Raw genomic sequence first — 15,693 nt, 5'->3', positions numbered from 1 at the left:
TAATTTCGTACAATGATTTATACACGCACTTGTTTTTCAAACAATTCAAACATACATATACATATTTCAGTTTTTTTTTTTTTTGGTTTCAAAACATCTAAAAAGTCTCCGTTATTTAGCTTTAAATAAAGCTGAAATAATTAACAAATCTATAGCATAAATCAATTTAAAAAAAAGTTTGAAAAAAAACATGCAATGTAGGGCATCACGATCCCTTCATCTGAGATTTAACAGAAGGCATACAGCTCGTATGGTGACAGGAGGGAAAAAAGTATAAAGGAGAGTATAATTATGTGCTATATTTGTTGAACTTCTAATAAGTTGTCCTCTTAGATGTTTTAATTGTGCAAAAAAAGCATTTCATTCGCATCTACTAACGATTATGTGAGGCTGACTGCAGAATACTGTATGCCAAAAGATGTTCTTCTGGCTCACACGTGTACAGTACAGATCAATGTGGCTTTTGACTACCGTTACCATCAGACGATACCTTTATTCTACAATGAGTGAATGATGAGTTATTTTTACACAGGAGCCCAGAAATAAACACAGGCTCATAAAGGCTTCAGAAACCCTCTTGATAGGTCAAATAATTATAATTACACCTTTGGAGCCATTGGTCTCCTAACAGTTTTGTTTTGAGAACCACAGAATGGGTCTGACAGGAAATTTGATGAGAATCACGCTGCATCTTGATTAATCACTTGGTTTAAATAAGCACTTAATTCTGAAGTAAGATTTTACAACCTTACACCAACACCACTAAGGTCTGGTAACTACCACGAACAATTACTATGAGCAAACAAAAAGAAAAAGAAAATGAATCCTAAGACAAATAATAATAAAAAAAACACACTCTCACCTATTTACAGCAACATGTGTTACTAATTATTTGACATAACGGCCTAAAAGTAATAAAACTCAAGGGGAAAAAAGCTACTAGGGCCAAATACAAAGTATAAACAGTGTAATACCTATGCTGAGCTAATAAAGGAAAACAAACAAGTTTGAAATTGGGTCAGAATAGTGTTTACAGTAACGCTGTGGTTTGCACTGTAGTGTCATAGACAAGAATCAACGGTTTTATTTAGTTTCATACCAGCGAGGGAGGAGCAGTGATGATGGAGAGAGAGAAAGAACGGGTACATTTAGATGAGCCTGCTTCCTGCTGACGTCTCTCCTTCCCTCTGCTATCCCTCCCTCAAAGGTCGAGAGACCTGCTTAGCAACCAAAGGTCTCCTGGGAGGCGTAAACCATGTAGAGGAAGCCATCTTCATCTCGCTCTCGTTCGTAGATCTCAGAAATAGGGGTGGACACACTGACCATGCTGTGCTGATTGACAAGAAGGAAAAAGGCCTGGGTGGGGTTGAGCTGCAGTCTACGCCTGTAAAAGAGAGTCGTTTTGATAACTGATTATAATGACAAAAACATGCACATTCAAGTCTGAGTTCAGCTCAATCCACAGCATTTGTGGCATACCTCAAAAATAAAATTAATAAAAACATATAATACAAATGATAGTGAATTGGGCCAATTTGTAAACATTTGATCAATATTTAGTTGAAAATTTTTGTCAAAAATTTCTGTTCATTGAGTTTAAAGTCACCATGAAATCCAAATGTACAATTCTTAGTTTTTTTCATGGAATATTGAGGCATTTATTAAATCATTTATCCGTGAACTGTTTTTTAAAAATTATTACGTGCCCTTATAATCTTTCATCTAAATGACTTGCCCTCCCTCTTGCAACAATGACGTGTTTACTGGCACGAGGGCGGGACAACCTCGCATGAGATCACAGCAATCGATCCAATCAGTCCCTCAATGGAAAAAATCATCAAAATCAAGAAAAACCTTCATTTTTTTTCTTGTTCGAGAAGCCGTTTCACTCGGATATACGTCACAATAGGGTCCGTTTCATGTCGACTTTTACTTTTTGAACCCGGAATGTTTATAGAATTCATATCCGTATATTTTTTCATTTCGTTAGTAGCCACATAAAATGTGATGCTAGTGCAGCAGAAATTTCACACTTATAACTTAATCATTATTTCAAGTCTGAACTATAAATAAATCAGTCATGATTCATAGCCAAGGATTATGAAGTATGATAGGCAGCATGGATCTGACTAAATGTTCTTAGTCTGATCATCTGACTGAGCCCGTGTTAAAATACCTGGAAGGCAACACTGAGCTGCAAGCTTATCTTTAGAGGAAGTTTAGCTCAATAGGGTCATGGTTTAAAAAAAGAATACAACACAATGGATTTAGGAAAATAGTTGTGGATGTTGTGCAATGACTGAAAAACAGTTTTCAAGTTTGAACTGTTTATAAGTGTTCGTAGAAGTCCCCTGTGGATGACGAGCACGGCAGACACTCAAAATTGGCACACCATTGCATTCTCCTCCCCCACCCTGCTTCAAAACCCCACCAGGCGAGTAAACAAACCAGATGAGGCTGAAACACACGGGACTCATGGCTCAAAGTGACAAAAATACTCTCTGTGTATGTGATACCAATTGACAGTCAGGCTAGAATGTACACTCCGGTTTAAAAAAATTCAACAAGTAATCCTGGATTCTGGATATTATGTTTACCTGATTATCTTTACCAGCTCACTCATGTTAACATGGTCAGGGACAAGGAACTTGGTCTTGTCCAAGACAGGAAGTTGCTTTTCCCCCTTATATCTCTCAATGATCACCTGTAAGGAAAAATATTGATATAGTGTTTTGAAATAAGTCTACTCTTGAAATAAGAATCTAGAGCAGTGGTTCTCAACCTTTTTTTACTCCAATTACTTTAAATTAAAATACAAAATATATTGATTTAGAGTTGTTTTAGTTTGTTTTATAATATTGTCTTATTTTAAATAATTGTAAGTCATCCTGAGGCCCTCGTAGAAGTTGAAAACCATTAGTGTAGAGTAATAAATCTTGGCATCTTAAAATAAATCTCACATTGACATAAGTGATATATTGAAAGCAATAAGGCTCTTCTTTACTCAGTCCTAATTCATTTATGACACGTTCAAAAGACGAATGAGTTTCTCACCGGAATTTTATTTGGATGCTGCTCTCGTATCTGCTGCACTTCCTTGCAACGATCAGCTGAAAAACAAAAATAATAAAACAAAGATTTGGCATGCTCATTTAGACTGTAAGCATATATTACCACACTTAAAAGCCTAAGTGCAACACATAAAGACATATATATATATATATATATATATATATATATATATATATATATACTAGGATGTGTTATGTAACTGAAAGCACACGATTGACATGACTGTAGCAGTCCCTCATTCCTCAAAACACATTCAGTCACTGCATTAGCATTTACTTATGGAAAATTAACGGAAATGAACATTCCTATTGCATAGGAAACTAGTAAGGATTGATTATTTCTGATGTGTTGTTACTAAGGGTGTAACAATACCCTCATGTCACGATTCGATACATATCATGATACTGTACTCACAATACGATATTTATAGCGATACTCCAAGAATATGATAAAAGGTTAACAAAAAATGTACTGTTGATTAAAAAGCTAAATTTGATATTATGCTGTGGGTGTAAATTAATAGGCTTGGACTTGATGCTTTGTAACCCAATGCCCAGGATAATGGTGACGCCAGAATAAGATTCCTATCCCTCCATTGACAGCTACGCAACAACCACTTTGACACTTCAAAAAGTTGTGTAGCTGTCAACGGAGGGACAGAAAGTTCTCAGATTTCATCAAAAAGATCTTCATTTGTGTTCTGAAGATGAACGAATGCCATGAGGGTGAGTGATTAATGGCCGAATTTTCATTTTTGGGTGAACTATCCCTTTAACTGATCCCATGTCAGGGTCATTCATGTCAATTACATAATCCCAAAAGCTGGACAAATATGAGAGCGTTTGCAGAACATATTGACCCTGACACTTACAGATGTGTTTAAAACAGCAGATCTATGTTGTTTGTTATGTTTAGGAAGATTATGCAAGGGTTTTATGCTCCTCCCTCCCCACTCCCTGTCCTCGGTCTGGACTATGAGAAAAAGCTCAAATTACAGCATCATTTATTTCACCAACACGAGTACTGTTCATCCATTTCTTTAATGCTATTATTAAACACAATTTATATTCATAAATAGACTACTTGTCTATATCACCTGTTAGACAATAGTTAACGTTACTAGCATCAGTTTGCAAAAAAAAAAAAAAAATGGTATCATAGATGTTAATTTTAAAGTTTTATCTTCCTAAAAGCTAGATGGCAGTTTAAATGTGGAAAGGACAACGCAGCAATATAAATATATGATCTTTAACAAATCAGCTAACGTTAAATCAACTGTGGATTAAAGCTGTTGTTGTTTTTTAACGTTAAACAGAAGGCCTTCGAGTCAGGCTAACGTTAACGTTACCTCACTGGATAGCAACTGACCTCAGTCGGTTTGGTTAAAAACCGTCGTTTAAACTTATATTAATCTCTAAATGTCTCTAAAATCGTCTCATAAGCATTTAAAGCTTTATAGAAAAAATCTTAAACACTGTGTCACAAAGCTGCTAGCAGGCTAGGGACGAAAACAAGCCTGATAAACAAACACGCATGTGCTGACACAGCACGAATAAAACTCATCTTACCAAAGCTCCGTCTCTGTTTGAAGGGTCTGTCTGATGGCATAGCTGGACTTGAATGTGGTAAAAAATTAGCTATTATATGTTGAAGTCTCGATCGACTTCGCTTCTTTTCGAGCTCCTGATTCACTGTAAGCAAAACAGCTCGAGACAATGTACTAGAGTTCGTGATGTCATAGCAGGATTTAAAGGGACAGGACTCAGTTTAAGTACAGACCTACAATAACAATATTACAACGTTTCTTTGCTAATCTTGTACATTTACATTCTATAACTATATTGTATTTTAGTAACCCCTTATAATCTATGTAATTTTTTTCAGATCAGTTCACGTACAATCAAATCTGTCTATAAATCCAAACATTATGTTTTAAATTATGGCAAACAGCAGAGCACTCTTTCCATTTAATATGAAAATACAAAGCCAAAGAATAAATAAAAGGAAAAGCATTGTTGTTTTATTGTCCTTTTTAGCATACACAAACAAGTACAGTATGTCATAGTGTCATGTTGATGCGTATAGATGATGAAGCTGGAGTACTTGCAAAGGGAGAGAATATGAGAGAACAATAAATTACAGAAAAAAGGCAAATTATTGGAATGATAAGCAAGATCAGTACAAACCTATTATTTGTAATAAGATGGATGCAACTTCCTTTAATGTAACTGTTACTATATAAACTTCACTTTACTGGAACATATGAAATGAAACACTTTTGGCCGTTATTTATAGAAAAAAAAATACTATGGCAATACAACTATGAAGAATTCAGGACTACTCTGTAGGATTTTGAATGACGATCAGGAAATAGTCCTTGTCTGTAAAGAGAACAGAATAAAAAAATTACATTACTAATGTATGATCATATTTGTATGCAGACAGGCAGCAAAAATACAATATTATGACATATTCAACCCTTATATGTTTAGCTATGTGGTGTCTTTAACAACTATGTACTAAGAGTAGAATTAATCATTTAATACAATGAACAGTGTACATGCATGTTTTTTTTTCCATTGGACTTATATATTTTTTTAAATCCCTGCATTTAATTACAGCTGTGATTCATTTCTGTAATTACATCTATAATTACACTGTTGACCCTTCCCTAACACCTTAACCCACCCTTAAACCTACCCATACCACAAAACCTGTCCCTAACCTCAATAGCAGCTAAAGCCTTTTGCAATACATTGAACACAATTCTACAAGTACATTCTACTTATTTTTTGATGTAAGAAAATAGTAGTTAAGGACACCTAATATAAAGTATGACCATAATAATTATTATATTAATAATAGAATATCAATTTAAAGGGGTCATATAATGGTACATGCACTTTTAAAAGTTGATTGTACTGAAATGTGTGTTGGCGGTGCCTGTACACACACAACCATCATAAAATGATAAAAATCCATCCAGTGGATTTTTTTTTAATCTCCTTATGTTTTCCCGTCTCAAATGAAGCCGTTCGACCGTGTGACGTCACACGGTCGGACGCCCCCCCACGATTGTTGCTTGACAGCAGCGTTTCAACACAGACCCGCCCTCGCTCGTGAGCGAGCTGTCGTCATAGTCCGCATTGTTGATACGCTGGAGGAGAATGGCGTCTAAGCGATTGTTGTCTTCTGTTCTTGGGTGTAATAAGGAACACAGCAGTCATTTTGATGTTCCTAAATCCGAACCGCTGAAGACGCAGTGGCTGAGTTTTGTTTTCGAAGGGAATATTCCCCACGATCAACGTCAATGCTTTCATGTTTGCGCGAATCATTTCTTACCAAACGAGGGTCAGTATAAAGCTGGTTTTGCTAAGAAGCTGCTCCTGAAAAAAAAGATCGGTACCAACGATTCGTGTTCCTGCTGCACCTCCAGAATAACTGAAGTGAGTGTAACGTTTTATTAACCTTTATATTAATCTTTGCAAATCGCTTGCATGCTTCACGATGAATGCGGCTAAAGTTTACACTCAGGGTACATTACGGCATGTTTTCTATGTACGACGTTCTCATTATAATTCATAATCCCACGTTTATAATGAACAACGCGTTATGGTTATTGTGTTATGGTTATTACAAACGGTGTACGCACAGAACAGAGGGGCAGGGTGAGCAAAGCTCATTATCATTTAAAGACACATGCACTTAAACGGCATGCTGAAAACAGAGCTGTTTTTGACCAGGTAAAATGAGTGTTTTCTTACAATACTAATGAGAAATAGTGTATTACAAACTTTTAATTTAGACCCTAAAGAATCATAATAACTTGTACAAAAATGGCATTATATGACCCCTTTAAATAATCTGAAGTCATCCTCTGGCCCATTTGGAGGTTTGCTGAGGCCCTCTGTTTGAGAACCATTGCACTAACCTAAATAACTAACTAGCATTACATAAGTGCACTTTTCTTTACCTGGGGCAATCATGACCTCATTCTTCTTTGATCGAATTCTAAGAAAGGTAAGATCATTCTGAGGGTCGATGTCCCTCACTATTCCCCGAGCTTTCATGAGCAACTGGTGGATATTACCAGCATACTGGACTGTGCTTGCGTTGTCAAGGGTGCTTTTAATGGGGATGCCTATTAAAAGAGAGCACATAGGGAAAACTGCAGATACAACAACAAAGATCTCTTTGTCTGATCAGTTTCATGCTGAAGCACATGACAACCAAACTAAAGTAACTGTTAGCTGCAACATTTCTCATGTGCCATGTACCTTCTGCATTAACAATGATGATTCCTTGAACTCCTTTCTGATTCTGGAGCCTTTTCATCGTCTCATCCACCTCAGCCTGCAACATAAACGCATTATGGTATTAAAACGGTATAAACCTAATTAACGGTAAAACCAGCTTTATGTCATAGCTTAATATCTAATATCCTTCGGAACAGTCGCACTGTGAAATCACTAAATGAGTCTCTTGGGGAGAAAAAACGTATTTTTGCCATTGTTTTCTTTTCTTTTTTTTTACTTACTCAAGCAGTAATACGGGCCATCTCGTAAATGACAACGCCCTGCATTCAATGTTAGCCCACAAAAACCTTAGCAACCGAGACAGTAACAAGCTAGCAAACATGTACTTTCAATTATAGTAACATTTGATCTAGTATAAATGGTAAAATGTACTTGCCATTGTGAAGGTAAGTCGGTGTTTTCGTTGCTATGATTGATGGTGCAAACTCCGGAACTAGAAACATGTAGGCTAGTATGTGAACGGTCGGTTATACGTTACTGCCATCCGCTGGACTGGAGGAAAGCCGGTCACTAACTGCGAGTTCTTGGATTGTTTTATATTTTAACAAACAGAGATGGGCATAAATACATGGAAATGTATTTAAAATACAAATACAAAATACTGTGTGGGAAAAAATAATATAGTATTTTGTATTTTGAAAATACACAAAATACATGTGAAATTGGCCATCCAGTGTAGGTATAGGTCACAGTGAATGAAGAAACATAGGCCTACTGACTTTTCATTCTTTCATTTCATTTCTTTCTTTCTTTCTGGAAATTACAAAAAACTTATGCAAAATAGCAGCCATTCATATTATTTCTGGTTACAATGTAGCCTAGTCTATTACTTGTGGTGAACACTATTAAAAACATACTGTATGTAAAACTGTGGGAACATTTTCTGCTATCTAGCAAAGAATATGGATGGGCGATATGACCAAAATCTCAATTTTACTTCACAGTAACAATATCATGGTTTCACAATTCTCAATATCAGTTTTGATTCCACAGCATAAACTGAACTCTTTTGAGTGTTGTTTTTTTTTTTTTTTTTTTTTTTTGCAGGTAGTCCAATGCTTTTTAAGTAATTTTATGTTTATTTTATGTAAAGTTTATTTGTTTCTATAAGTTTGTTAAAATTAGAAAGTGTATCTAAAATTTAAAATTAGAATTCATTTAGATTCATTTGACACTATTTACCTGAAGATTTTTGTGGTGTATCATTCATCAGTGTTTCTTTTTCCACTCCAACGTTCCGATATTTCCTGCCCACTAAAAGCTGCACGGATAAATTTGCCTACCCCACAAATAGGCCTATCTATGTAAATGATTTAGAAAAAGTTCCATCAATTCACACTTTATATCATCGCTATGATATGTAGTGTCATATCACCCAGCCCTAACATGCAGTGATGCTTTAAACACATTTGACAAGCTAGTTGATCAAAATTCTCTCTTTTATTATTTCATGTTAACTGAAGTGAATAATGCACTATTTTAACTTTAATCAACAAGTAGAATTGATCATGACATTCTCACCTTATAAAAGGAAAAAAGAAAAGAAAAAATCGCTGATCCAATGCTGAGCTAGTGAATGTCTGAACTAGTTGATGCACAAAATCAGTACCCTGATAAAGAGGTTGACTGGCAAAAAGTATTTTATGTATTTTGAAAATACAAAAATACTCATCTTAAATGTATTTAAACATAAATTACATTTTATTTTTTTCCAAAGGCTTTAAAATACAAAATACAAAATAGTATTTTGTATTTCAAATATGTATTTTAAATACATGTAGGCCTATCTGAAATACTGCCCATCATTGTTAACAAAAAGGTGTGTGTTTTTTACTGCAAACTAGTGCTTTTAGATCTATAATTATACATGTACTTTGAGGTTAACATGAATATGCGTACAAATAATGTGCATTCTTTCTTCTTTTTTTTTTTCTTTTTTTTGCTGTGAGAATGTTTTCCACTATAATGTAGGCTAGCTAAAACAAACAAACATAAAAAATGTGGCAGTCTCTTCATCTGATTTTCTAGGAAGTTCTTCAGTCTTTGATGGTAGAAGTAGATATGTTTGCTATTTTATATTAAAAGAGACTACCTCTAGTTTCCATAAGTGGGTAAAAAACAACAACAACAACAACAACAACAACAGTGTAGGCTAAATAAAAGTAAACTTTTTAACTATTGTACTAAAACTTATATTGCCCAAAGTGACATGACAGATGGAATAGGCTTTAAAAAGCAGTTCAATGACAGACTTGTTCGACTTGAAAGTTTACTGAACCCCCTGTGGTGCAATTTAATGTCTAGACATGCTTAAAACAAGTTATAGAATGCTGCAAGTTAGGTTATAGCCTATTACTTACTGATGAGAAAAAAAAGGAAATGTTTAATTGGACTGATTTGAGGATAGGAACAAATGAAAATGAGGTTGCTTATATCCTAACCACTGTAAAGATGGTACAGGTACGGTCTGATGAGTGTGAGAGACATGAACAGGCATACTGTGGATTTATGAGGTCATTTACTTCCTTTCCAAACTTTGCCTCAGGGTTTCCACTTAATAACTGCTGCTAGGTCAGCTCTACTCCTAGCCTACACATGGAAACTTTGACTCGTTCCATATGTGCAGCTACATGCATGACGGAGGGGGTGCATGGTGCCTCACGTTTGGGTAAAATTTAAAGCAAATATCATAGAACGACCATGTGATGGAGTAACAAAATAACTAAACACAAAGTTGGCAGTATTTTCACATGACTTGATTATGCAATTAACTGTGCTTTTATCTGTAGCCTACTAAGCAGGGGCGGCTGGCCAATAGCGAACAAATCAATTAGAGTCAATGATTCAATGATTAATTCATCAATACAACCACTTGCTTCGTTACTGAATGAATGACTCGATGACTCACCACCTACTTGCGGTTTTAACTTAATATTTAAAAGCATCACTTCGTTTTTACCATCAATATTTCTCTATTTAAATTTTTTTTTATTCAAAAAGCATTATTTATTTTATAAAGGTATTTGTAACGGTAGAAGTGCACTGGAAAAATCGATTTAAGAGGGCAAATATTGTCCCTTACTGAAAAAGGTGTGACTGAAGAGCGTGGGTAAAAACCTCATGGGATACAACTCTAAAAAGTTTGAGAACCACTGGGACTGGGTTAAGGAATAGAACAAAATAAACATCGACATCAAAGCACAATACACTTACCAAGGGCAGAAATAGGCCTAATATACAGAGGTCACTTACAAAGTTAGGTTAAAGATAAAAAAGAGGGATTCAAACAAATAGCATGACAATAACAATGTAGAATTTCCAGACTGTGAGCTGAAGAGTAATCAGATAAAAATAATTGTTTTTGAAGTAGAGAAGGGTGGATGTTTGACAGATGTCCTGAGGAAGAGCCTTTTCACAACCTCAGAGCCACTACGCTAAAAGACTCCCATGGTTACCAGACTATTGAAACCGACTGAAAATAACACAGCCCCAAGATATTTTTCACCAGCCGCCACTGGTACTAAGTATTAAAACTGAATTAGGTAATCCATTTTTTTCTCAAAGTGGTTTGCAAAACCTCATTGTGCAGAGTGTGCAACCAGGAAGTATATAACTACACACTTCAAATGCTTAATTTAGTTGCAAACATGCTAATTATAGCCCAAGTTTGAAGAGCCTTTGTATGTGCATGCCCTGAAGCACATAGAAAGAATCCATATAGCGTATGTCCAATATCAAATGTAAATGTAAAAAAGTTCATGTAAATATCATGCATACTGTTAGTGCAGCTTCAGGTGAGGTCTCAAATGTTATTTATAGCCAGTAAGGAATCCACTTTTTTATTAGTCTTGAATTTGACATGAAACAGCCCAGATAGCATGCAATCAATGAAACAATGTTGACTCAGTGTTGATGCGTCAACGCTAATTACATTGAGTTAATGTTACAAAGTGATGTTGCTTTAGTATCACTCTTGCACCCTCAGTTAATGGTGAAGCAATGTTGAGATTTCAACCAAAAATCAACGGTAATAGTATTGATTCAGCATTACAAAGTGATCACTTTTGCACCCTCAGTTAATGTTGAAAATATGTTGAACAAAAAAATCAATGTTAATGCTATTGAATCAACATTACACTATGATTGATTCTACATCACTGATGCTGAATCAATATTGAAATTAACAAAAGTAATCAATGGTAATATTGTTGAATCAATGTTACACTATGATGTTGAATCTACATCACTGCTGTTGAATCAACACTGAAATGAACAAAAATAATTAATGATAATATTGTTGAATCAATGTTACACTATGATGTTGAATTAACACTGAAATGAACAAAAATAATCTTTGGCAATATGGTTTGATCAATGTTACAATGTGATGTTGATTCTAAATACATTTTGTTGAAACACTGAACATACAACTGAAAAGGAATGTTGTCATCTGATGTACCATAATGTTGAAACAACATTAATATTTCAACTACACTTCAGTAGTACGTCAACAAATTCCTGACCATTTCAAAATTTGGCAAAAACCTTTTAAAATATAAATGACACCTTTCCAGCAGTTGAATCAATATATTTTATTCAATCAATCAATCAATGACAAAAATATATTAAAAGATCATTCTTTAAAAAAGAAAAAGATTTTCTTTTTTAAGAAATCTAAAAAAAAATTTAAAAAAAAATTAAAAAAAAATTTAAAGGTTGAAATGCTTTTGTCCCATTTCTCCAATGATTTTATCTCCGGCCCTAATTAAACACACCTGAGGTAGCTAATCAAGGTCATTAGGATCAATGAAAGCTTCCAGGCAGGTGTGTTGGAGCTAAACTCTTCATGAAGAGGAACAAACACCTCTGAGCTACAGCCATTAACTATATCTCAGTTCGGTTTTTTCAATGAAAATGAATTTAAAGGGATAGTTCAGCCTGAAATGAAAACGCTGTCATCATTTACTCACCCTCAAGTTGTTCCAAACCTGTATGAGTTTCTTTCTTCTGTTGAACACAAAATAAGATATTTTAAAGAATGTTGGTAACCAGAAAGTTGACGGTGGCCATTGATGTGTAGGAAATAAATACCATGGAAGTCAATGGCTACCATTAACTGTCTGGTTACCAACATTCTTCACTCTATCTTCTTTTGTGTGCAGCAGAAGAAATAAATTCATACAGGTTTGGAACAACTTGAGGGTGAATAAATGATGACAATTTTCATTTCGGGCTGAACTATCCCTTTGAAGCTGCAGATTCACCTTATGTAGATCTTAACCTCTTTAAATATCACAAAATAGCCATGTCAGTCACTTTCTTAATAAACACAAGATGTACGAAAAACAAAGGAACAGAGAAATAAGGTAGATGTACCATTGTTTGAAACTGTGCTAGAGAAGTCATGTAAGTATGTCAGGTGCTTCAACAAACAAGACTTCTGTATAGGATACACCTATGGCTGCGTTCCAGTCCAAAATTGTCATGCCCTTCACTTGCTAACTTCCCTCCGTCTTGTTCACTCGGATGTACTTCATTGCTTACGTTGCACGAGTGCCCACTACTGGCGGAAACTGCAATGGGCTGAATTGGAACGTCCTAAGCCCTTGATCACTTGGAATCAGCTGTGGAGTTGATGTATTATTATTTATTTATTTTTCCTTTAAGAATTTGTTTAATGCAGCATCCAAATGTATATAGGTGTGTTTGGGTTGTTTTAAATTAAAAAAATATATAATTAATATATCATAGAGTTGTTTGTTGTGGTGGTGATTAGACGAGATCTGTGGTGACGTCTCAATCGTACTGCATTGTGGGACATATAGGTGTCTGAAGAGTACATATGAAGTAGACTCGTCTGTCCATATAAACTTCCCTCGTCCACTTCACGAAGTGGAACACACTTCAATATGGCGGCAGGGATTCCCCCAAGGGGAAGTGCTTAGGGAAGTTGGTTGGATGGTTTGGATCAAAATTCAACATTGTATCAATGTCACCATGCTATCTGGGAGAGACTCATTAGTGACGCTTTCACGCTGTAAAATGTAGATATCTGGGAGCAGAGCCATGTTCCCTCAGGAGAAAAACACCTTTTAAAAGCAAGCTTTGTGTACAGTTTTAATAACTCCTACACATTCAGTGTCGAGCACCTCCTGGTCCTCCTCATTTTCTCCTTACCTTGTAATAAATACTTTTACTTCACATTCAGAGACACTGAACTCTCAGATTCCCTCTTAAAAAATGTTAAGATGTTGACACGGGTTTTCTTCAGACACACATTGCCTGACTTTTACCAAACAAAGGCCAAACTGCAACTCTATTAATATGACAAAGCCAACATGAAAATTTTCAAGCTGTGTATAAATCCCCGTTTCTTATTCATATGTAACTGGACACCAGCTATTGCCCAATAGGGGTTGTCTCATCTTGTCCATGACTACTGACAGGATGAGGAAATATGATACAGTGACTATAACCCAGCAAAGTATAGTTCAAATCCTTTAAAAAACAACACACTTTTTCCTCTTTTCTTCTTTCCAGGATAATAAAAAAAATGATTGGCTCCAGAGGTGGACTAAGTAGGCTACACAACTTCCTTACTTGAGTGAAAGTACAGATACTACTGGTCAAATATTACTCCGTTACAAGTAAAAGTTGTAAAGACTGATTTTTACTTAAGTAAAAGTACAGAAATACTTGTTTTTAAAAGTACTTAAGTATTAAAAGTAAAAAAGTAAATGTCAATGCATTGTTTTATTATTGTTGCATTCTTGTATGTTGTACTTACAGTACTTTATGCCTCTGAATCTATGCCTGCCTACCTACCCTCATATCAATATCAAATTTATTTCTAGAACACAGTTCCAGTAGTGGGATTGAATGTGAGATTGAATAAGTGCACTCAATAACGTACACAATGGTTTCAGACACCCAAATGGCTGTTCCCTCAAATAGTGCCCTATTTAAAGTTTTTTGGCTTTTAGTATGAATATGTTAGCCTTACTGTTATCTATAAGCTAGTGTGCTCCAAAACAATGACAAAATTTGCATTTAGAAGACCAAACCCAATGTTGAAAATGAAAATCAGGTTGATGTCAGAATCCAACGCCAGATTGACATTAACCTCCAACGTTGGACAGACGTTCTATTGTGGTTGAAAATTAAAATTGGGTTGACGTCAGAAACCAACATCAGTCGGATTCTGACGTCAACCCGACTTTATTTTCCAACCAAAATCCAACGTCAATCCGGCGTCGGGTTATGACGTCAATCAGACGTCGGGTTCTGATGTCAATCAGACTTTCATTTCCAACCAAAATGCAATTCCTGCAACCGAAATCATCCACAAGGACCTTGACAGAATTGTAGTGGAGTAAAAAGTATGATATTTATCTTTCAAATGTAGTGAAGTTAAAGTAAAAAGTTTCCAGAAAAAATAAGTACACTTTTTGAGTATCTGTACTTTACTTGAGTATTAAGTAGTATTCATGTAAATGTACTTTGTTACTGTCCACCTCTGCTTGGCTCAAAAAGTCTCAGATAAAACAATTCTAATAAATAAGTGAATGAATAAATGAGCACATTTTAATTTGTAAAACCCTATACTATTTAATTTAACAGCTGTTTATCGTGGTTTACACAGCTTACACAGCTGTATCAGACTACAGACTAGCTGTTGGTCAGTCCACAGCTGCTTATCATACTGTCCTTCAATTGCAGGTCCATGGCCAAACAGCTTTTGCCATCCCTAGAAATCATTAACAAAGCTTAAAGAAAACAGCAGAAACAAGCCCTGCATCAGCAACTCTGTGTTGTCTGTTCCCGTTTGTTAAGTTTAAATAGCTGTGCAAACACTATCTAACTTTGTATAACTATGATTCAACTCTATGGGAGCCATTTCTTACAGTTTTCAGAGAGGAAGTCATCATAGTTGGGTAAACTTCTGTAGCGGTGAACGGTAGACGAAAGCTATAATATAGTTTCCAGTTATCAACATCGCAAATCTTGATAAAACACGTACAAGCAGAACACAGTATCAGTTGTTCCCAATTTTCAACACTGCTAATTGTGGACACTATATCTGTCTATCTTTCTATCTACTGTATCCATTCAGATTTCCATTTTTTCTATAAAGCAACTTTACCTTAATTTATATAGATATGAAATCATTTGCCTTCCTGTAGCTCAAAACAGTAAAGCATGGCGCTAGCATGGAAAGCAAGAACTGATAAAAATGTATACCTTGAATGCCATGCAATGTCTGCCAAATGCGTAAATGTAAAAGTAATTTACCTTATTTAGAGTT

The 15,693-nt window shown here is 35.3% G+C and overlaps 2 protein-coding genes across 3 annotated transcripts; both read right to left on the bottom strand.

Moving 5' to 3' along the window:
* On the bottom strand, window positions 1-4,823 carry map1lc3a (microtubule-associated protein 1 light chain 3 alpha). Its single transcript, XM_084395938.1, has 4 exons — window positions 4,641-4,823; window positions 3,055-3,110; window positions 2,598-2,704; window positions 1-1,384 (listed from the first exon to the last, which is right to left on the bottom strand). Exons 1-4 carry the CDS (start codon window positions 4,678-4,680, stop codon window positions 1,222-1,224), a joined length of 366 nt encoding a protein of 121 aa, XP_084252064.1. The 5' UTR covers window positions 4,681-4,823; the 3' UTR covers window positions 1-1,221.
* Window positions 4,824-5,070: 247 nt separating this feature from the next.
* Window positions 5,071-7,911, bottom strand: dynlrb1 (dynein, light chain, roadblock-type 1; the record flags this gene model as incomplete). Of its 2 annotated transcripts, XM_084395936.1 has the most annotated exons (4): window positions 5,071-5,453; window positions 7,046-7,213; window positions 7,350-7,425; window positions 7,765-7,911. In XM_084395936.1, 4 exons carry the CDS (start codon window positions 7,765-7,767, stop codon window positions 5,410-5,412), a joined length of 291 nt encoding a protein of 96 aa, XP_084252062.1. In that variant the 3' UTR covers window positions 5,071-5,409. The 2 variants fall into 2 exon arrangements, with proteins under 2 accessions (XP_084252062.1, XP_084252061.1); XM_084395935.1 differs by lacking the exon at window positions 7,765-7,911 and having other exon boundaries at window positions 7,350-7,434.
* Window positions 7,912-15,693: the final 7,782 nt, after the last annotated feature.

Source organism: Rutilus rutilus (assembly GCF_951802725.1).
Source record: "Rutilus rutilus genome assembly, chromosome: 22".
NCBI classification, from domain to species: Eukaryota; Metazoa; Chordata; class Actinopteri; order Cypriniformes; family Leuciscidae; genus Rutilus; species Rutilus rutilus.
This window is presented reverse-complemented; position numbering and strand designations above follow the sequence as displayed.

Excerpts from the sequence above, each read along its gene's own strand:
- map1lc3a (XM_084395938.1), bottom strand. The coding sequence starts at position 4,680 with ATGCCATCAGACAGACCCTTCAAACAGAGACGGAGCTTTG. Across the intron at positions 3,111-4,640 it reads CAAACAGAGACGGAGCTTTG|CTGATCGTTGCAAGGAAGTG; the intron begins GTAAGATGAGTT and ends TTTGTTTTTCAG. Across the intron at positions 2,705-3,054 it reads AGCATCCAAATAAAATTCCG|GTGATCATTGAGAGATATAA; the intron begins GTGAGAAACTCA and ends TTTTCCTTACAG.